The sequence below is a fragment of the Somniosus microcephalus genome, unplaced genomic scaffold (assembly GCF_052327205.1).
Source record: "Somniosus microcephalus isolate GS21.2 unplaced genomic scaffold, FLI_Smic_1.0 unresolved_chr7, whole genome shotgun sequence".
NCBI classification, from domain to species: Eukaryota; Metazoa; Chordata; class Chondrichthyes; order Squaliformes; family Somniosidae; genus Somniosus; species Somniosus microcephalus.
The window spans coordinates 25,713,721-25,736,011 of NW_028225185.1; the positions used below are offsets into that span (position 1 = coordinate 25,713,721).

At 53.5% G+C, this 22,291-nt stretch overlaps 1 protein-coding gene across 1 annotated transcript; it reads right to left on the reverse strand.

Annotated features, from left to right (window-relative positions):
• Positions 1 to 813: 813 nt before the first annotated feature.
• Positions 814 to 22,291, reverse strand: LOC147086646 (transmembrane and coiled-coil domain protein 3-like). The gene is made up of 4 exons (XM_085978784.1): positions 21,489 to 22,291; positions 9,027 to 9,904; positions 4,623 to 4,758; positions 814 to 1,295 (listed from the first exon to the last, which is right to left on the reverse strand). The coding sequence occupies exons 1-4, from the start codon at positions 22,227 to 22,229 to the stop codon at positions 996 to 998; spliced, it is 2,055 nt and encodes a 684-aa protein (XP_085834910.1). The 5' UTR covers positions 22,230 to 22,291; the 3' UTR covers positions 814 to 995.

Consider the following 22,291-nt stretch of genomic DNA (forward strand, 5'->3'; position numbering starts at 1 on the left):
TCGGGAGGTGCAAAGCAACCGAATTTTTCCCCCAAGGTGCCTAACTCTGGGTAGCAGGGAGGGTGGAAGCGGCCAATCTGCGGTCCCGGGGACTGGTCCTGCAGCCGATGCCAGCTTTGTGTTTGAGCTAGCAACTCGTGCGCGACGAACGTCGACAACAACAACAGATCAGTCAAGGATTCGGCATTGAATCAGTCATTTAATCAATCCTGTGCGGGGCGTTCCGTACACTGGTTTGGTATCCGCTCGGACCCACGTTCCCTGATCGTTGAGACACAGCGCGTGGACCTGGGTCTCCGCGGGGCCGCCCGGTCTGGGGACGTGGGGGAAGGAACCACCCGCTCACTGGCAGGGGGAACGATCAGCGGTGGAAACGGGGAGGAGCTGCTGACTTCGGGGGGGCGGGTGGGTGGCCCCTGTGGGAAGGCTGGTCAGAGAAAGAGGGAAACACCTCGGGAGAGAGTCGGGCCTGGCCCTTGGCTACAGGCTGACAATCCCGCAGCCGGTTTCAGGAGCTGGCTTTCTGGGCAGCAGAGGAGCGCGAGAAAGGAAACATGGCCCAGGATTTCCTTACGTTACGTAAACTCTTTCCCCCCCCAACCACAAAATAGTGCGGCAGCGGGCATGCTACCCGCTCCCAAAGCCCCAGCCAGCATCATTGTCATGTTGGTCGCCAAGTGGTAAACGAGAGCAGGCTTGTGAGATTCGCCGCCTGACTTGCTCCTTCTCCCCACGTGGCACGGTGCCACCCCCTCACCCCTCGACCCCCCGGCAACCCCCTCACCCCTCGACCCCCCAGCAACCCCAGCTCAAAGCGGGGCCCCGGTGTCTGCGCGGGATGGAAGCCCCGACCGCTCTTGCCAAGAAAGCCACGCCTGTGCTGCACGGCCACCAGGCTCACCGCTGCTGTTAATCCAGGCCGTCGCTCGCGGTGACCCGCTCTCGCCGCCGCTCGCGGTGACCAGTGGTCATCCCGGCCGCCAAAGTCCGCCGTTTCATTGCCAACGGTGAAGCACTCGCCTCATGGAAAATGCGCCAAAGAAGTCCCAGTTGCACCACAGCACGCTCAGCGTGGTGACGGCCAGGCTGGTGGCGATGACCCTGGTCCGCGTTTTAACAAAAGGGAGGATCAAGGCGTAGACGGTGGACATCAGCATCAAGATGACGGCGAAGATGATGAGGAGGAGGTTCATGGACTTGCCCAGCAGCTCCCTCGTGTTGAGGTGGTCCCGGATCTCCACCTGTTGCTGTTGCTCCAGCCTTGTCACTTTCGTCTGGAATGTCTCCAGCACCTCCTGTGTGACAAACAGGAGAGGTTGAGTAGATTGGGACTCTACTCATTGGAGTTCAGAAGAATGAGAGGCGATCTTATTGAAACATATAAGATTGTGAAGGGGTTGGACCGGGTGGATGCGGGGAGGATGTTCCCGATGATGGGTGAAACTAGAACTAGGGGGCATAGTCTTAGAATAAGGGGCTGCTCTTTCAAAACTGAGATGAGGAGGAACTACTTCACTCAGAGGGTGGTAGGTCCATGGAATATGCTGCCCCAAAAAGCTGTAGAAGCTACATCATTACATAAATTCAAAACAGAAATAGACAGTTTCCTAGAAGTAAAGGGAATTAAGGGTTACGGGGAGCGGGCAGGAATTTGGACATGAGTCTAGGTTCGGATCGGACATGGCCCTGTGGGTAGCGGAGCGGGCCCAGGGGCTGTGTAGCCTGATCCTGCTCCTATTTCGTGTGTCTAATTCTGTTAGATTCAGGAGATGGTTCTGTGATAGTAGATTTGAGGTTAGGATCAGATCAGCCATGATCTTATTGAATGGCGGAGCAGGCTCGAGGGGCCGATTGGCCTACTCCTGCTCCTATTTCTTATGTTCTTAAACCATACAGGCAGATGGACATCACTCTGAGCGTACAGCACAGGAACAGGCCATTCGGCCCAACTGGTCCGTGTCGGTGTTTCTGCCCCTCCCGCCCCTCTTCATCTCACCCCATCACCATCTCCTTCTATTCCCGTCTCCCTCGTGTGTTTATCCAGCTTCCCCTTAACTGTATTTCCGCTATTCACCTCGACCACTCCCTGTGGTAGCGAGTTCCACATTCTCACCACTCTCTGGGTAAAGAAGTTTCTCCTGAATTCCCCATTGGATTTATTAGTGACTCTCTTATATTGACGGCCCCTAGTTCTGGTCTCCCCCACAAGTGGAAACATCCTCTCTACATCTACCCTATCAGGTCACCCCTTTCATAATCTTAAAGACCTCGATCAGGTCGCCCCTCAGCCTTCTCTTTTCCAGAGAAAAGAGCCCCGGCCTGTTCAATCTTTCCTGATAGGTATAATCTATATTATTCTATATTAATGACTTGGATGAAGGGACCGAGTGTAATGTAGCCAAATTTGCTGATGATACAAAGATAGGTGGGAAAGCAAGTTGTGAGGAGGACACACCGAGTCTGCAAAGGGATATAGACAGGCTCAGTGAGTGGGTGAGAATCTGGCAGGTGGAGTATAATGTGGGAAAATGCGAGGTTATCCACTTTGGTAAGAAAAATAAAAAAGCAAATTATTATTTACATGGGGAGAGATTATAAAATGCGGAGGTACAGAGGGATCGGGGGGTCCTTGTACATGAATCACAAAAAGTTAGCATGCTGGTACAGCAAGTAATTGGGAAGGCCAATGGAATGTTGGCCTTTATTTCGAGGGGGTTGGAGTATAAAAGCAGGGAAGTCCTGCTACAACTGTACAGGGTATTGGTGAGACCGCACCTGGAGTACTGCGTACAGTTTTGGGCTCCTTATTTAAGGAAGGATATACCTGCATTGGAGGCAGTTCAGAGACGATTCACGAGGTTAATTCCAGAGATGAGGGGGTTTAACTTATGAGGAAAGGTTGAGCAGGCTGGGCCGATACTCATTGGAGTTTAGAAGAATGAGAGGTGATCTTATTGAAACATATAAAATACTGAGGGGGCTCGACAGGGTGGATGCAGAGAGGATGTTTCCCCTCGTGGGGAAATCTAGAACTCGGGGGCACAGTCTCAGAATAAAGGGTCGCCCTTTTAGAACTGAGATGAGAAGGAATTTCTTCTCTCAGAGGGTCGTAAATCTGTGGAATTCTCTGCCCCAGAGAGCTGTGGAGGCTGGGTCATTAAATACATTGAAGGTGGAGAGAGACAGATTTTTGAACGATAAGGGAGTCGAGCGTTATGGGGAGCGGGCAGGGAAGTGGAGCTGAGCCCAGATCAGATCAGCCATGATCTCATTGAATGGCGGAGCAGGCTCGAGGGGCCGAATGGCCGACTCCTGCTCCTATGTCTTATGTTCTCACAGTTCTGGTATCATCTTTGTAAATCTTTTTTGCACCCTCTCCAGTGTCTCTATATCCTTTTTGTAATTATGCGAACCTGAACTGTGCACGGTGCTAGTACAGCGCCCGAGTGAGCCAATCTGTGCTCCCACCAATGGAGCGGACAGCACCCTCCCTCTCTCTTTATTTGATTCCCGTGCAGAGGATTCCCCGCCCCACTATTTCTGCTGGCGGGTTTGCAGCTCGGCATGTCCAACATGTCCTGTTGGGACTCCGCATGCATCATGTTTCCAACCAGCACATTTCCCCCAACTCACCGTGAACCACACCTGCGGGAAGTATAATGAAGCAGTCTGTGCCCACGTGCAGCAGGAGCTGGACGACGTTCAGGCTTGGGCTGATAAGTGGCAGGTATCATTCGCACCACACAAGTGCCAGACAATGACTATCTCCAACAAGAGAGAGTCTAACCACCTCCCCTTGACATTCAACGACATTACCATCGCCGAATCCCCCACCATCAACATCCTGGGGGTCACCATTGACCAGAAACTTAACTGGACCAGCCACATAAATACTGTGGCTACAAGAGCAGGTCAGAGGCTGGGTATTCTGTGGCGAGTGTCTCACCTCCCGACTCCCCAAAGCCTTTCCACCATCTACAAGGCACAAGTCAGGAGTGTGATGGAATACTCTCCACTTGCCTGGATGAGTTGCAGCTCCAACAACACTCGAGAAGCTCGACACCATCCAGGACAAAGAAGCCCACTTGATTGGCACCCCGTCCACCACCTTAAACATTCACTCCCTCCACCACCGGCGCACCGTGGCTGCAGTGTGGACCATCTACAAGATGCACTGCAGCAACTCGCCAAGGCTTCTTCGGCAGCACCTCCCAAACCCGCAACCTCTTCCACCTAGAAGGACAAGGGCAGCAGGCGCACGGGAACACCGCCACCTCCAAGTTCCCCTCCAAGTCACACACCATCCTGACTTGGAAATATATCGGCCGTTCCTTCATCGTCGCTGGGTCAAAATCCTGGAACTCCCTCCCTAACAGCGCTGTGGGAGCACCTTCACCACACGGACTGCAGCGGTTCAAGAAGGCGGCTCACCACCACCTTCTCGAGGGCGACTAGGGATGGGCAATAAATGCCGGGCCTTGCCAGCAACACCCACATCCCATGAAGGAATTTTTAAAATCCACTGGTAAACAAAACGTACACATCTCACCACAGGGACCCCCACCGTCCCTGAATTCCCAGGCTTGTTCCCGTACTTATCAAGTCGCCCTGCCCATACTGACCCATATGTCCCTGCTGCTTTCGTACGACTGGTAGGCTATCTTCTCCTCCAGGCTCGCCAGCTCGCTCTTCAGATTCAGCACCTCATTCTGGTGAAGGTCGATCAGGTCGTTCAGTTGGGCCTGCAATTGGTTGGACCTTAAATAAAAGTTAACCGTCTCAGTGCCGCACACAGGTACAGGCTACTCCACGGGGAGCTGTCAATGTAACTAGGCCGGGCAGTGTTCCCCTTGAGTGAGGATATTAGGAACTTGGGAAGACCATCATTAGGAACCAACCTCAACCACCCGTGCATTTAGTATATTCCCCAGATCCCTGCTCTCTCTCTCAAGGAACACACTTGGAAGCCTCTTGAACCTATTTATATCGTCAACGGTCTTCCCAAGTAACTCATTGCACAGCCCTGAACCATAGATTCTAATACTTTTCAGTAGGACGTACATGTCACGCTACAGCCCAACGGGAAATGCAGCCCCTCCCCGACCCGTCCCGTCCCACATACACGCTCGTCTCTCCACGGGCACCATTCTTCACAGGAGACTCGGCAGCGAGCTCAGCAGGTCATTCAACTGCGGGGGGGTGGGGGACGGAAATCAGGAGCAGGTACCCTGCATGATTTTATCCCTCCCAGACCCAGCTTAGTGTTCCCGGTACAGGTCGGGACCACTTGCGCCTGAGTAGCCCAACCACTCGTCACATTAAAAAAACTCTCTCTTCATCTCCTCTCTGGTTCTTTAGCCGAGGACCTTAAATCTGTGGCCTCTGGTTACCGACCCATCAGCCATGGAGTTTCTCTGTATTTACTCTATCCAAACCCTTCATGATTTTGAACGCCTCTATTAAATCTCCCCTTAACCTTCTCTGCTCTAAGGAGAACAATCCCAGCTTCTCCAGTCTATCCACATCACTGAAGTCCCTCATCCCTGGAACCATTCTGGTCAATCTCCCCTTAACCTTCTCTGCTCTAAGGAGAACAACCCCAGCTTCTCCAGTCTCTCCACATCACTGAAGTCCCTCATCCCTGGAACCATTCTGGTCAATCTCCCCTTAACCTTCTCTGCTCTAAGGAGAACAATCCCAGCTTCTCCAGTCTCTCCACATCACTGAAGTCTCTCATCCCTGGTACCATTCTGGTCAATCTCCCCTTAACCTTCTCTGCTCTAAGGAGAACAACCCTAGCTTCTCCAGTCTCTCCACATCACTGAAGTCCCTCATCTCTGGTACCATTCTGGTCAATCTCCCCTTAACCTTCTCTGCTCTAAGGAGAACAACCCCAGCTTCTCCAGTCTCTCCACATCACTGAAGTCCCTCATCCCTGGAACCATTCTGGTCAATCTCCCCTTAACCTTCTCTGCTCCAAGGAGAACAATCCCAGCTTCTCCAGTCTCTCCACATCACTGAAGTCCCTCATCCCTGGTACCATTCTGGTCAATCTCCCCTTAACCTTCTCTGCTCCAAGGAGAACAATCCCAGCTTCTCCAGTCTATCCACATCACTGAAGTCCCTCATCCCTGGGACCATTTTGGTCAATCTCCCCTTAACCTTCTCTGCTCTAAGGAGAACAATCCCAGCTTCTCCAGTCTCTCCACATCACTGAAGTCCCTCATCCCTGGTACCATTCTGGTCAATCTCCCCTTAACCTTCTCTGCTCCAAGGAGAACAATCCCAGCTTCTCCAGTCTCTCCACATCACTGAAGTCCCTCATCCCTGGTACCATTCTGGTCAATCTCCCCTTAACCTTCTCTGCTCTAAGGAGAACAATCCCAGCTTCTCCAGACTCTCCACATCACTGAAGTCCCTCATCCCTGGTACCATTCTGGTCAATCTCCCCTTAACCTTCTCTGCTCCAAGGAGAACAATCCCAGCTTCTCCAGTCTATCCACATCACTGAAGTCCCTCATCCCTGGGACCATTTTGGTCAATCTCCCCTTAACCTTCTCTGCTCTAAGGAGAACAACCCCAGCTTCTCCAGTCTCTCCACATCACTGAAGTCCCTCATCCCTGGTACCATTCTGGTCAATCTCCCCTTAACCTTCTCTGCTCTAAGGAGAACAACCCCAGCTTCTCCAGTCTCTCCACATCACTGAAGTCCCTCATCCCTGGTACCATCCTGATCAATCTCCCCTTAACCTTCTCTGCTCCAAGGAGAACAATCCCAGCTTCTCCAGTCTCTCCACATCACTGAAGTCCCTCATCCCTGGTACCATTCTGGTCAATCTCCCCTTAACCTTCTCTGCTCTAAGGAGAACAACCCCAGCTTCTCCAGTCTCTCCACATCACTGAAGTCCCTCATCCCTGGTACCATTCTGGTCAATCTCCCCTTAACCTTCTCTGCTCTAAGGAGAACAACCCCAGCTTCTCCAGTCTCTTCATGTCACTGAAGTCCCTCATCCCCAAGGTCAGTGGAACTGAATATTGGGCGGGGAGTATAACGGTGTGGCCGATTCCATATTGCCCAAGACAGATTTCTACCCCAGTGACTTAATACTGAGAAAATGGTGCTGTTCACCACGAGACGAGATAAATCAGGGAGTAATGGTTAGATGATACCAAGGATGGGTGTTAAAAGCCTGTAGACTGTAGGGGGACGGGAAGGCTGAGGGAAAGGGGGAGCCTTAGGGATTTGAGGACTTGGGAAATGAGACAGAGTAGGAGATGGCGCAATGAGTCTCGGTCACAAACACAGAGAGGGCGGGGGGGGCGGGCTGGAGATTTCTTTGAAGATGGGAAGGAAGGAGCGGTGAAAGTTCAGAGGAGCACTGACCATAGTAGAGCCAATAAAACGGGGAGAGACGAGAGAGAGCGGCTGCGAGGGAAACCAGGGGCGAGAGGAGGGCACTCTCCACAGTCACTCTGCCAACGCCTGCTGTTACACAAAAAGCTGGAAACTATAGACCAGTTAGCCTAACATCTGTGGTTGGCAAAATGTTGGAGTCCATTATTAAGGAAACAGTAACAGAGCATTTGGATAAACATAATTTAATAGGACAGAGTCAGCATGGTTTTACGAAGGGGAAGTCATGTTTGACAAATTTGCTCGAATTCTTTGAGGATGTAACATACAGGGTGGATAAAGGGGAACCAGTGGATGTAATGTATTTGGACTTCCAAAAGGCATTTGACAAGGTTCCACACAAAAGATTACTGATCAAGATAAGAAATCACGGGATTGGGGGTAATATACTGGCATGGGTGGAAGATTGGCTATCTAACAGAAAACAAAGAGTTGGGATAAATGGTTCATTATCAGGCTAGCAATCAGTAACTAGTGGTGTTCCGCAGGGGTCAGTGCTGGGACCCCAACTCTTTACAATCTATATTAACGATTTGGAGGAAGGGACCGAGTGCAACATATCCAAGTTTGCCGATGATACAAAGATGGGAGGGAAAGCAGTGAGTGAGGAGGACATAAAAAACCTGCAAAAGGACATAGACAGGCTAAGTGAGTGGGCAGAGATTTGGCAGATGCAATATAATGTTGGAAAGTGTGAGGTTATGCACTTTGGCAGAAAAAATCAAGGAGCAAGTTATTATCTAAATGGAGAGAAACTGCAAAGTGCTACAGTACAAAGGGATCTGGGGGTCCTGGTGCATGAAACACAAAAAGTTAGTATGCAGGTGCAGCAGGTGATCAGGAAGGCCAATGGAATCTTGGCTTTTATTGCGAGGGGGATGGAGTATAAAAACAGGGAAGTCTTGCTGCAGTTATACAGGGTATTGGTGAGGCCACACCTGGAATACTGCGTGCAGTTTTGGTTTCCATATTTAAGAAAAGATATACTTGCTCTCGAGGCGGTTCAGAGAATGTTCACTCGGTTGATTCCGGAGATGAGGGGGTTGACGTATGAGGAAAGGTTGAGTAGGTTGGGACTCTACTCATTGGAGTTCAGAAGAATGAGAGGCGATCTTATCGAAACATATAAGATTGTGAGGGGGCTTGATCGGGTGGATGCGGGGAGGATGTTTCCACTGATGGGTGAGACTAGAACTAGGGGGCATAATCTAAGAATAAGGGGCTGCCCTTTCAAAACTGAGATGAGGAGAAACTTCTTCACTCAGAGGGTAGTAAATCTATGGAATTTGCTACCCCAGAGAGCTGTGGAAGCTGCAACATTAAATAAATTTAAAACGGAGATAGACAGTTTCCTAGCAGATAAGGGAATTAGGGGTTACGGGGAGAGGGCAGGGAAGTGGACGTGAGTCTAGATTCGGATCAGCCATGATCCTATTGAATGGCGGAGCAGGCCCGAGGGGCCGTATGGCCTACTCCTGCTCCTACTTCTTATGTTCTTATGTAGAAAGGATGGCAATTTGGCCAAGGATTGGAGAACTGCTGTGACCTGTGGTGCAGAGTCCCCGGCCTTCAGCCGAAGAGGAGGGAAAACACGCAAATAAGTAGAGGATACCTATATTTCTCTTCATTCAATGATTCTTCGAAGGCCCTGTAATCCTGATTGTTTTGTTCAGCCACTTTTTTAAAGATTAGCTCCAAGTTCAACTGGGTTTCCTTTATTTCCGACAGCTCCTCCAGCACGGACAGAAAGCTGATGTTTTGCCTCTCCAAGGAGTCCATCCTGGGATCAGTCATTTTGAGGTTAAGCCCTACGATCTCCTGTAGATCCTCTGACAAGCTGGTGAGCATGGAACAGTGATCGTCTGCTGTGCCTGGCTGGTGGGCCGGGCTGTGGTACGGGGACCTAAAGGCCTCTTCCTGTTGGGCGTCATTGGAGGCCTTTAGGTTGGCGACATCTTGCGTTTCCGTCCTGGATTGGACCAGCTGGTTTGCCCGGGTCGTGCTGGTGTCACTGGAGAGCTGGGAGCTCGAGACGGCCCCGTCCTCCAGGGAGCTGTCCCTCATTTTCAGTTGCCCCCCAAGCATGAGCGGCGAGGGGTCCTTGGACTGCTGGAGATTCATTTCCCTGTCCAGGTCCTGCTGCCGTTTGACATAGTGTTCCAGCTTCCTCTGGAGCTGCATGATGATGGCGGACAGGTACTGATTCTTCTTCTCGAAGGCTTGCTTGAGCCGACGGGCTTGGGTGTGGTCGGCGTTGGAGGCGAGGTGGAGGTACTGGGACACGTTTGCGCTGTGGCTGATCTGTTCCACCCGGATCTGCTCGGTCAGCTTCAGGACCTTCTGCTGCAGGAGCGCCCGCTCGACTTTCAGGTTCTCCAGGAAGGCCGCCCCTTCCTGCGAGTCCTGGGATTCCACATTGGGGCCGTCGTCCAAGCTGACCGAGGGCGGGCTGTGCAACGCCACTGGGCTGGCCTCGTCCGACAGCTCGGCCTGAAACACAAAAACCCAAAAGAGAAGTTCCCGGCTGTTTCATTCCGATCGAGGCAAATTCAGCAAGTCTGCGCTCCCGTCGATGTAACCAAGGCCTCTTAAACCCACACTCCCATCTAGTGAGGCTCCACGATGGGAGGGAGGGAGGGAACACTGACTGACTGAAAGACTTGGGAGAAGGGGGGGGAAATTCGGTTGCTTTGCGCCTCCTGTTAAAGCAACGAGCGCCCGGGCGCGGTGCCGCCTACGCCTCCCGCGGAATTCAGCGGCGGCAGTAACCGGTAGCGCCCCGCGGCGCTGCGCCGCCGGCGATGACCTCATCGCCGTGCGCAGCACCACGCTCGCGATCTTCGGGAGCGCCCCCTGACTTACCGCCGGACGCTATGTTTGACGGGGTCGGGGAGGGCGCTATTTAAAGGCGAGGGGCGGGGCGGCCATTTTTGTTGCTGGCCGCCTGCCATCACCTGCCTGCGCTCCCGTCCCTGGCGTCCTGACCGCCGCCCCCACCCCGGCGGAATGCCGGCCGCGCTCCTGTGAGCCCGGCACTTCTCTTGAGGGCCGGGCTCTTTTGCTGGCACTCCCGATCCCCGGGTGGCCCAGCTGGGCCCCGGGTCGCGCTGCGCAAGGCCCCTCCCCTTTAAGAAGGGGAGAAAGGCCTGCAGTACCGCGGCACGTAGCGTCCCGATATTCCCTCGCAGCGCCCCAAGAGGGAGGAGGGGCGCTTCCTGACATGAATCAGTCATTCATGAAAGAAAGACTTATGAAATAATACTGAGCGGCCTACGGGTGGCGCTGTCCAGGGAGAGTATAAATACTCGGGCACGGGCCCAGCTTGCTCAGGGCCATTCTTAACAGGAACTAGTGAAGGACACAACTGGACCTCCATGTTGTAAAACAGTTGATTAAAGCTTTGTTTCGCGCTTAGACCAAGTGCCAAGTAGTTTTCTTACATCACTTCCAGTAGTGACCCGCTTCCCTCTTGGGGCGCTACCGCTCAATTTCCGTTGCGGGGCGCCCCGGCGAAGTTAGCACCCCTCAATTGTTAACCCTTACATTTCTATAGAGACGTCAGGAAGCATCTCTTCACACACAGGGTGGTGGAGGTCAGGAACTCCCGCCCCCCCCCCTCCCAAAAGCTGTCGAGGCTGGGGGTCTATTGAAATTTTTAAGACTGATAGATTGTTGTTGGGTAAGAGGTATTAAGGGTTACAGAACCAAGGCGGGTAGATGGAGTTAAGATACAGATCAGCCCTGATCTCACTGGATGGCGGAACAGACTCGAGGGAGCTGAACGGCCTCCTCCTGTTCCTAATGTAATAGGCTCGAGGGGCTGAACGGCCTCCTCCTGTTCCTAATGTAATAGGCTCGAGGGGCTGAACGGCCCCCTCCTGTTCCTAATGTAACAGGCTCGAGGGGCTGAATGGCCTCCTCCTGTTCCTAATGTAACAGGCTCGAGGGGCTGAACGGCCTCCTCCTGTTCCTAATGTAACAGGCTCGAGGGGCTGAACGGCCTCCTCCTGTTCCTAATGTAACAGGCTCGAGGGGCTGAACGGCCTCCTCCTGTTCCTAATGTAACAGGCTCGAGGGGCTGAACGGCCTCCTCCTGTTCCTAATGTAACAGGCTCGAGGGGGCTGAACGGCCTCCTCCTGTTCCTAATGTAACAGGCTCGAGGGGGGCGAACGGCCTCCTCCTGTTTCTAATGTAACAGGCTCGAGGGGGCCGAACGGCCTCCTCCTGTTCTCATGTTCCTAGCTAGCACCTTTCTCGTCATGCGAGCGTGCGGTCAAACATGGAATGGAACCTGTATGGCAGTACAGTGCGCTGTGGGGAGGCAATAGGAATCTGTCTGCACTAATGCACCTCCTGTGGCGTTACTCACAGATGTTTTGGGAAAAGAGCAGGAACGTGCCGAATTGTCTCTTTGGAGGTTCTGCTCCTGCACGCTTCTGTCGAGTGAGAAAATTCACCAACTTCCCTTCTTTCAGTTAAGGGTTCCCCTAGTAAGTTTCAACAAGAGTGCGTGGGACGGGTTCAAGAGGGAGATAAGGCGGAAAGATCATTGAACTGTTTTTGTGTTGGGCGGGCGGGGCGGGCAGGGAAGAGATGCTGGAGTCCGCGGCGAGTTCAGTCACGCCCAGCCGGGCCGAGCAGTGGGTGCGGCAGGTGGGAGTATTCATGGTTTTCACAACGATACATAAACCATCAAACCCACACCGGCTTCCTTCATTCAGAGAAACCCGCCAGAGACAGGAAAGCTTCTGTGTTTACTCGTTTTAATAACCTCGCCTTGCCCCTCACCTCACCCCCGTCAACAGAGAGACCTGCATTTCTCCCGCGCCTTTCACCAGCTCAGGACGTCCCAAAGCGCTTCACAGACAATGAAGGACTTTTTTTGAAGTGTGGTCACTGTTGTAATGTAGGAAACGCGGCAGCCAATTTGCGCACAGCAAGCTCCCACAAACAGCAATGTGATAAACGACCGGATCATCTGTTGTTAGTGAAGTTGGTTGAGGGATAAATATTGGGCCCAGGACACCGGGGAGAACTCCCCCCTGCTCTTCTTCGAAATAGTGGCTGAGAGATCTTTCACATCCACCTGAGACGGGGCCTTGGTTTAACGTCTCATCTGAAAGACCGCACCTCCGACAGTGCGGCGCTCCCTCAGTACCGCCCCTCCGACAGTGCGGCGCTCTCTCAGTACTGCCCCTCCGACAGTGCGGCGCTCCCTCAGTACTGTCCCTCCGACAGTGCGGCGCTCCCTCAGTACGGTCCCTCCGACAGTGCGGCGCTCCCTCAGTACCGCCCCTCCGACAGTGCGGTGCTCCCTCAGTACTGCCCCTCCGACAGTGCGGCGCTCCCTGAGTACCGCCCCTCCGACAGTGCGGCGCTCCCTCAGTACCGTCCCTCCGACAGTGCGGCGCTCCCTCAGTACCGCCCCTCCGACAGTGCGGCACTCCCTCAGTACCGCCCCTCCGACAGTGCGGCGCTCCCTCAGTACTGCCCCTCTGACAGTGCGGCACTCCCTCAGTACCGCCCCTCCGACAGTGCGGCGCTCCCTCAGTACCGCCCCTCCGACAGTGCGGTGCTCCCTCTGTACTGCCCCTCTGACAGTGCGGCACTCCCTCAGTACCGCCCCTCCGACAGTGCGGCGCTCCCTCAGTACTGCCCCTCTGACAGTGCGGCACTCCCTCAGTACCGCCCCTCCGACAGTGCGGCGCTCCCTCAGTACTGCCCCTCTGACAGTGCGGCACTCCCTCAGTACCGCCCCTCCGACAGTGCGGCACTCCCTCAGTACCGCCCCTCCGACAGTGCAGCGCTCCCTCAGTACTGACCCTCCGACAGTGCGGTGCTCCCTCAGTACTGCACTGGGTGTGTCAGCCTAGATTTTGTGCTCAAGTCTCTGCAGCGGGGCTCCTTTCTCTTGAAAAGAGAAGGCTGAGGGGTGACCCGATAGAGGTCTTTCAAATGATGAACGGTTTCGATGGAGTAGACACTCACCCTGACATTGCAGTGTCTCCTCTTCAGGCTGAACCTGTGCACCATGGTGCCGGTCTGGGGAAATCGCAGACTCGCAGCCCCGGTAAAAAGGAATCCTTCTGCGCGGGGCGAGAAGGGAGCGCGCCGCTCGCCGCTGATTCGGCCTCGAGGACGCCCGAACGGCCGAGACAATTGCTTTATGCTGGCTCTTGCTTATTGAGAGCGGGTTGAGGCACAGCGGAGCGATTCTGCTCAGAACGAGCTGCATCATTTCCTCCGCTGCTGTGTGGTGTCGGTCGTGCGGACGCCTCGCGCACGCTGTGGTTAAGCGCCACTGTGCAGTGACGTTTCTCACAGCTTATTTAAAGAAGTGATTACAATACAAAAGAACAACAGAGTTCATTGCCCTCCTCCAGCCCGAGGAGCTCGCTCTACTCTGATACAACAACACCTTTAATTTCCCGGCGCCTTTAACATAGTAAGACGTCCCAGGGCGTTTCACAGGGGCGATTATCAAATAAAATTTGACACCGAGCCACATGAGATATTAGGGGCAGGTGACCAAAAACTTGGTCGAAGAGGTCGGTTTTAAGGAGCGTCTTAAAAGAGGAGAGAGAGGCGGAGAGGTTTAGGGAGGGAATCCAGAGCTCGGGGCCCAGGCGGCTGAAGGCACGGCCGCCAATGGTGGAGCGATGGAAATCGGGGGGATGTTCGAGAGGCCGGAATTGGAGGAGCGCAGAGATAAGAATTAGGAGCCATTCGGCCCCTCGAGCCTGCTCCGCCATTCAATAAGATCACGGCTGATCTTCGACCTCAACTCCACTTTCCCGCGCCGATCCCTCGAGTCCAAAAATCTACCGATCTCAGCCTTGACAACGACTGAGCCTCCACAGCCCTCTGGGGCAGAGAATTCCAAAGATTCACCGCCCTCTGAGTGAAGAAATTCCTCCTCATCTCAGTCCTCAATGGCCGACCCCTTATCCTGAGACTGTGACTCTCCAGCCCCAGGAAACATCTCGGTGGGTTGTAGGGGCTGGAGGAGGTTACAGAGACAGGGAGGGGAGGGGGGGGGTGGTGGCGAGGAGGCCACGGAGGGATTTGAACAGGAGGATGAGAATTTTAAAATCGAGGCGTTGCCGGACTGGGAACGACAGCTCTGCTGACACTCCCTGCCTGAGCTCACTCGCAGAGAACGGAGTTTGCTGATGGAACTGTGCAACAACACGAATCAGCATCTTCAGGAGGGGAGTAAAAAACCACACTGGACCTCGGCCAGCTGGCCTCGCCACAGGCGTGAGGAGAGTGTGTTCTGCTGACTTGGCAGGAGGAAGTATATCATTTTGGACACTTGTTCCGTAGATGTCAGAACCGCGAAGTCTGTTTCTCACAGTAATCTGACTGAGGCCAGCGGGCTTACGAGTTTCATATCTACAAACAGTTCCTCACTCCCACTCCGCATTGCACAATCTCCATGGCCCAGTGAGGAGTGCCATTGCCTCTGAGTCACAAAGTCTCACTCCAGGGACTCGAGTACAAAATCCAGGGCTGACACTTCAGTGCAGCACTGAGGGAGCGCCGCACTGTCGGAGGGGCGGTACTGAGGGAGCGCCGCACTGTCGGAGGAGCGGTACTGAGGGAGCGCCGCACTGTCGGAGGGGCGGTACTGAGGGAGCGCCGCACTGTCGGAGGGGCAGTACTGAGGGAGCACAGCACTATCGGAGGGGCGTTACTGAGGGAGCGCTGCACTGTCGGAGGGGCGGTACTGAGGGAGCGCCGCACTGTCGGAGGGGCAGTACTGAGGGAGCGCCGCACTGTCGGAGGGGCGGTACTGAGGGAGCGCCGCACTGTCGGAGGGGCAGTACTGAGGGAGCGCCGCACTGTCGGAGGGGCAGTACTGAGGGAGCGCCGCACTGTCGGAGGGGCGGTACTGAGGGAGCGCCGCACTGTCGGAGGGGCGGTACTGAGGGAGCGCCGCACTGTCGGAGGGGCGGTACTGAGGGAGCGCCGCACTGTCGGAGGGGCGGTACTGAGGGAGCGCCGCACTGTCGGAGGGGCGGTACTGAGGGAGCGCCGCACTGTCGGAGGGCCGGTACTGAGGGAGCGCCGCACTGTCGGAGGGGCGGTACTGAGGGAGCGCCGCACTGTCGGAGGGGCAGTACTGAGGGAGCGCCGCACTGTCGGAGGGGCGGTACTGAGGGAGCGCCGCACTGTCGGAGGGGCAGTACTGAGGGAGCGCCGCACTGTCGGAGGGGCAGTACTGAGGGAGCGCCGCACTGTCGGAGGGGCGGTACTGAGGGAGCGCCGCACTGTCGGAGGGGCGGTACTGAGGGAGCGCCGCACTGTCGGAGGGCCGGTACTGAGGGAGCGCCGCACTGTCGGAGGGGCGGTACTGAGGGAGCGCCGCACTGTCGGAGGGGCGGTACTGAGGGAGCGCCGCACTGTCGGAGGGGCGGTACTGAGGGAGCGCCGCACTGTCGGAGGGGCGGTACTGAGGGAGCGCCGCACTGTCGGAGGGGCGGTACTGAGGGAGCGCCGCACTGTCGGAGGGCCGGTACTGAGGGAGCGCCGCACTGTCGGAGGGGCGGTACTGAGGGAGCGCCGCACTGTCGGAGGGGCAGTACTGAGGGAGCGCCGCACTGTCGGAGGGGCGGTACTGAGGGAGCGCCGCACTGTCGGAGGGGCGGTACTGAGGGAGCACAGCACTGTCGGAGGGGCGGTACTGAGGGAGCGCCGCACTGTCAGAGGGGCTGTTTTTCAGGATCAGACGTTACCCCGTCTGCCCTCTCAGGTGGACGTACAAGATCCCAAGGCCACTATTGGAAGAAGAGCAGGGGGGGAGTTCTCCCCAGTGTCCTGTGGCCAATATTTATCCCTCAACCAACATCACTAAAACAGATGACCTGGTCATTATCACATTCCTTTTTGTGGGAGCTTGCTGTGCGCAAATTGGCTCCCACGGACCAGGAGACAGGAGCCAGGTGCTTAACTTTAATAGCGTTAAAGCTGCTGAAATGAGGGGTGAGGGTAAAAGCAGATAGATTGAGGGAGCTTGTTTGGAACACTTGTATGTAAGTGTGTGTGTGCGTGACTGTGAGTGTGTGTGTGTTTGTGAGTATGTGTGTGTGTGAGTGAGTGTTTGTGAGTGAGTGCGAGTGAGTGTGAGTGTGTGAGTATGAGTGTGTGTGCGAGAGTGTGTGTGTGTGAGTGTGTTTGTGAGTGAGTGAGTGTGAGTGAGCAAGTGTGTGAGTAAATGTGTGAGTGTGTGTGTTTGTGAGTGAGTGTGTGAGTGAGTATGAGAGTGAGTGTGTGTGTGAGTGAGTATGAGTGTGTGAGTGAGTGTGTGTGAGTGTGTGTATGAGTGAGAGTGAGTGTGTGTGAGTATGAGTGAGTGTGAGTGTGAGAGAGTGAGTGTGAATGAGTGTGTGTGTGTGTGTGTATGAGAGTGTGAGTGTGTATTAGTGAGTGAGTGAGAGTGTGTATGAGTGTGTGAGTGTGTGTGAGTGTGTATGAGTGAGTGTGAGTGAGTGTGAGTGAGTATATGTGTGTGTGAGTGAGTATATGTGTGTGTGAGTGAGTGTGAGTGAGTGTGTATGGGTGTGAGTGTGTGTGAGTGTGTATTAGAGTGAGTGTGAGTGAGTGTGAGTGAGTGTGTATGAGTGAGTGTGTGAGAGTGAGTGAGTATGTGTATGAGTGAGTGTGTGTGAGTGTGAGTGAGTATATGAGTGAGTGAGTGTATGAGTGAGTGAGTGTGAGTGTGTGAGAGTGAGTGTGTGTGTGAGTGTAAGTGTGTGAGTGTAAGTGTGAGTATGAGTGTGAGTGTATGAGTGTGAGTGTGTGTGTGTATCAGTGTGAGAGTATGAGTGTGAGAGTATGAGTGTGAGTGTATGAGTGTGAGTGAGTGTGTGTGTGTGTGTATGAGTGTGAGTGTATGAGTGTGAGTGTATGAGTGTGTGAGTGTATGAGTGTGAGTGTGTGTGTGTATCAGTGTGAGTGTGTATGAGTGTGAGTGTATGAGTGTGAGTGTGTGAGTGTATGAGTGTGAGTGAGTGTGTGTGTATGAGTGTGAGTGTGTGTATCAGTGTGAGTGTGTGTGTGTGAGTGTGTGTGTGTGAGTGTGTGTGTGAGTGTATGAGTGTGAGTGAGTGTGTTTTGATGCTTTGGCAACATAAGATGTACCTTATCATGCCAATAAAGCGATTTGTATTGTATTGTATTGTATTGAGTGTATGAGTGAGTGTATGAGTGTGAGTGAGTGTGAGTGTATGAGTGAGTGTATGAGTGAGTGTATGAGTGAGTGTATGAGTGTGTGTGTGAGTGAGTGTGAGTGTGCCATGTCACGTGGAATCTCCCTACACAGGGAGTGTTTGCCAAGCCCCCAGGATTTGACGATCATTCTCCAAGAATCCGCTGTGAGCAAAACCCGGGAGAAAATCCACAGGAGCATTAAAAAAAAAGGTTTAATTCTTTCTTTCTTTGAACACTTCCTTGTTTGGACATTGGTAGGACATTTAGGACTGAGATGAGGAGAAATGTCTTCACTCAGAGGGTGGTGAATCTGTGGAATTCTCTACCACAGAAGGCTGTGGAGGCCAAGTCACTGAATATATTTAAGAAGGAGATCGATGGATTTCTAGACACAAAAGGCATCAAGGGGTATGGGGAGAGAGTGGGAATATGGTATTGAGATAGAGGATCAGCCCTGATCATATTGAATGGCGGAGCAGGCTCGAAGGGCCGAATGACCGACTCCTGCTCCTATTTTTCTATTATTAGTCATAAAAATATTGGCGGTGTTGGGGGGGGGGGAAAGGAAGCTTGACCACACCAGTTGGGTAACGGTGAGCCTGCCCGCTGTCCAATTGTTGCGGCGGGTGGGGGAGAGGGGGGACTGAGAGCGTGAACGCGATGGGAGGTCAATGGCGGGTGCGTGGTGGGGGAAAGGGGGGGAGCGGAACGGCTGCGGGCGAGGGGGGTTCAAGTGAGGAAATCTGGAGTAAATGATCAGGATAAGGGGTCGGCCATTTCGGACTGAGATGAGGAGGAATTTCTTCACTCAGAGGGCGGTGAATCTTTGGAATTCTCTCCCCCAGAGGGCTGTGGAGGCTCAGTCATTGGGTATATTCAAAACAGGAGTCGATAGATTTCTGACTAGTAAAGGCATCAAGGGATATGGCGATAGGGCCAGTGAATAGAGTTGAGGCAGAAGATCAGCCGTGATCTCATTGAATGGCGGAGCAGGCTCGAAGGGCCGACTCCTGCTCCTATTTCTTATGTCCGGCCCAGCAGTAAGCACAGGCAGGCGGCCGTGGGTGGGGAACTGGAGGGGAGACGCGCTGTCTGGCGCCGCCCCGTGTTTGGATAGCGGGGCCAGGTGGCGGTGGCGGGGACAGACCGACTTGCCTTGCACTGAAGTGATCGCAAAGTCTCTGAAAAATGGACTCAGTCAAGAATATTTTTGTGGACTTTATGGGATTTTTCTGAGGGTATTTTCCCTGTTATGGGATCGCCCTGTGCAGATACGTGAAAGACTGGTTTGTTAAAACGCCAGAGAATGCATGGCAGTTGGCTGTGACAAAAGAACTGTCAGTAATCCAGCATGTATGGGTTCGCCCAACAGTCCTGGAAAAAGGAAGGGGGCCATTGAACTTGATTAGAAAAAACCACTCTAATATGCAAAAGCACTTCTCACCTCCATCTCAGAAGAGAAGCAGAACAATGAACCCACTGGCCTCAGCCAGCCGAAAGGGAGCCAGTTTTTTTCCCCAACCGAAAGATATGTCCCAGACTTAGGGCCATTAATCCAATACGCAAGGGTCTGAGGATGACCCATCCCTGATTAAGCACCGGAGTGCTCAGAAGCAAATGGATTTTAAAAGATTGGCGGCAAAAGATAGGGGCAGGCAGACCACTATAAAGCTAGATTCTTTTCCACCATTCTTTCTCTCTCTCTCTCTCTCGCTCCCTGCTCATAGAAACACAGAAGATAGGAGCAGGAGTCGGCCATTCGGCCCCTCGAGCCTGCTCCGCCATTCAATGCGATCATGCCTGATCATCCAAATTCAGTACCCTGTCCCTGCCTTCTCCCCATATCCCTTGATCCCCTTAGCCTTAAGAAATATATCCAACTCCTTCTTGAATATATTTAATGAATTGGTCTCAACTGCCTTCTGTGGTAGAGAATTCCACAGGTTCACCACTCTCTGGGTGAAGAAATTCCTCCTCATCTCTGTCCTAAATGGCCTACCCCTTATCCTTAGACTGTGACCCCTGGTTCTGGACTCCCCCGCCATCGGGAACATCCTTCCTGCATCTAGTCTGTCTAGTCCTGTTAGAATTTTATAAGTTTCAATGAGATCCCCTCTCATTCATCTAAACTCCAGCGAGTATAAGCCCAATCGACCCAATCTCTCCTCATACGTCATTCCTGCCATCCCAGGTATCAGTCTGGTGAATCTTCGCTGCACTCCCTCCATGGCAAGAACATCCTTCCTCAGATAAGGCGACCAAAACTGCACACAATACTCAAGGTGTGGTCTCACCAAGGCCCTGTACAACTGCAGCAAGACATCCTTGCTCCTGTACTTGAACCCTTTCGCTATGAAGGCCAACATACCATTTGCCTTAACCGCCTGCTGCACCTGCATGCTTACCTTCAGCGACTGGTGCACAAGGACACCCAGGTGTCGTTGCACTTCCCCTTCTCCCAATCTATTGCCATTCAGATAATAGTCTGCCTTTCTGTTTTTGACACCAAAGTCGATAACCTCGCATTTATCCACGTTATATTGTATCTGCCACGCTTCTGCCCAATCACCCAACCTGTCCAAATCACACTGGAGTTTCTCGGTATCCTCCTCGCAGCACACACGCCCACCCAGCTTTGTGTCGTCTGCAAACTTGGAGATATTACATCTAGTCCCCTCGTCTAGATCATTAATATACATTGTGAACAGCTGGGGTCCAAGGACCGATCCTTGCGGTACCCCACTAGTCACTGCCTGCCACTCGGAAAAAGACTCGTTTATTTCTACTCTCTGCTTCCTGTCCGCCAACCAGTTCTCTATCCAAGTCAATACCTTGCCCCCAATACCATGTGCCTTAACTTTACACGCTAATCTCTTATGCGGGACCTTATCGAAAGCCTTTTGAAAGTCCAAATACACCACATCCACTGGTTCTCCCTTATCTATTTTCCCAGTTACATCCTCAAGAATTGGGTCGATTGGGCTTGTACTTGCTAGAGTTTAGAAGAATGAGAGGGGATCTCATTGAAACTTATAAAATTCTAACAGGACTGGACAGACTAGATGCAGGAAGGATGTTCCCGATGGCGGGGGAGTCCAGAACCAGGGGTCACAGTCTAAGGATAAAGGGGTAAGCCATTTAGGACAGAGATGAGGAGGAATTTCTTCACCCAGGGAGTGGTGAACCTGTGGAATTCTTTACCACAGAAGGCAGTTGAGGCCAATTCATTAAATATATTCAAGAAGGAGTTGGATATATTTCTTAAGGCTAAAGGGATCAAGGGATATGGGGAGAAGGCAGGGACAGGGTACTGAATTTGGATGATCAGCCATGATCTCATTGAATGGCGGAGCAGGCTCGAGGGGCCGAATGGCCGACTCCTGCTCCTATCTTCTATGTTTCTATGTTGATAGGGGTGGAATTAGAGTCTACCATAGCAACAAGGGAATTACTGCTTGTTATAGTCCCCAGTTGTGTACTGTATGTATGTTGATTGTAATCTGAATTTTATTCTCCACAGGGACTGTGATTTCGTTTAGTAGTGCATGTTTTAGCCAGTGTATGTTAGACCAAATAAATACAAGTGTGATTTTTCACTGAAGCATTCCTGTCCGTGACTTATTTTATTTACACTCTGAATAATAATTCCCGGGTTTAGAACCTTCGTAAGGTGGGGGGCGATTCGAACCGTCCGTCTAGCAATTGGGCTCGGATCAAAACCCGCTCGCAGCACCCAGCTTCTCAATCGCCAGGCAAGGCAGATAGTCAAAGGAAAGAGGGAGGGGGAGCAATCCCCCCCCAAAAAAGGGGAAGAAGTCACCTAAACCGCCCCCCAGTATAACAGCCCATTCTCTCTCTCACCTTGTCTTTCTTCGTGCCCCTCATTTTGGCGAGTGTGGTGGAGAAGGAGAATCGCGGCACGTCCTCCGCCCTCATTTTGGTCTTGGTTTTCTCGATTTCCACGTTCTCGTTGGAATCCATCTCGATGCCCAGGTAGGTCTCGGTCAGGGTTTTCGAGTGAAACTTCATGGGCATCAGCGGGGGCAGCGCGTTCTCGCCCGTGTTGGCGCCCACGTTGCTCAGGCCGTCCAGCGGCGAGAATGTCCGGTGGCCGCGGAAGCTCGCCCACGGGTCCTCCTGGGACGGAGGGCCGGGCGGCGCAGAATCGGGCAGCTTCTTGGCCACTTCTGGGCTCTTCCTCCGGGACTTCGGGATGAAGCGCCGCCGGATCGGGAGCCGGGAGGCGGCGTCGCTCTTCTCCTCGGCCGCCGCCGCCTTGCTGAAGGCGCGGCGCGACAGCAGGCCGGAATCTGCGTCGGATGCTCTTTTGGCGCCTAGCGCCGTGACGGAGTAGTTGTCATCTGACGGGACCACGTAACTCCGCAGCAGTGAGGCCGGCTTCTCGACGACGCTCTGGTCCATCGGGCCGCGCGTGCCATTATCCTCGGGACCGGAGTCCTTCTGATTCCCGAAGAGCTGCTTCATCCCCTTTGCCAAGATCTTCGGGTTGACCCGTGGCAAACTGGAGCCTTTCCGCCGTACCTTTGCATTTTCTTCGGGTAGCGACGGAGAGGGGCTCCTCTCCTCAGGGAACGGATTCATGGCCGCGCCCCGGTGCCCTTCGCCTCACCTCTTCCGCCAGGCACAGCTCGTCGAGCAGAACG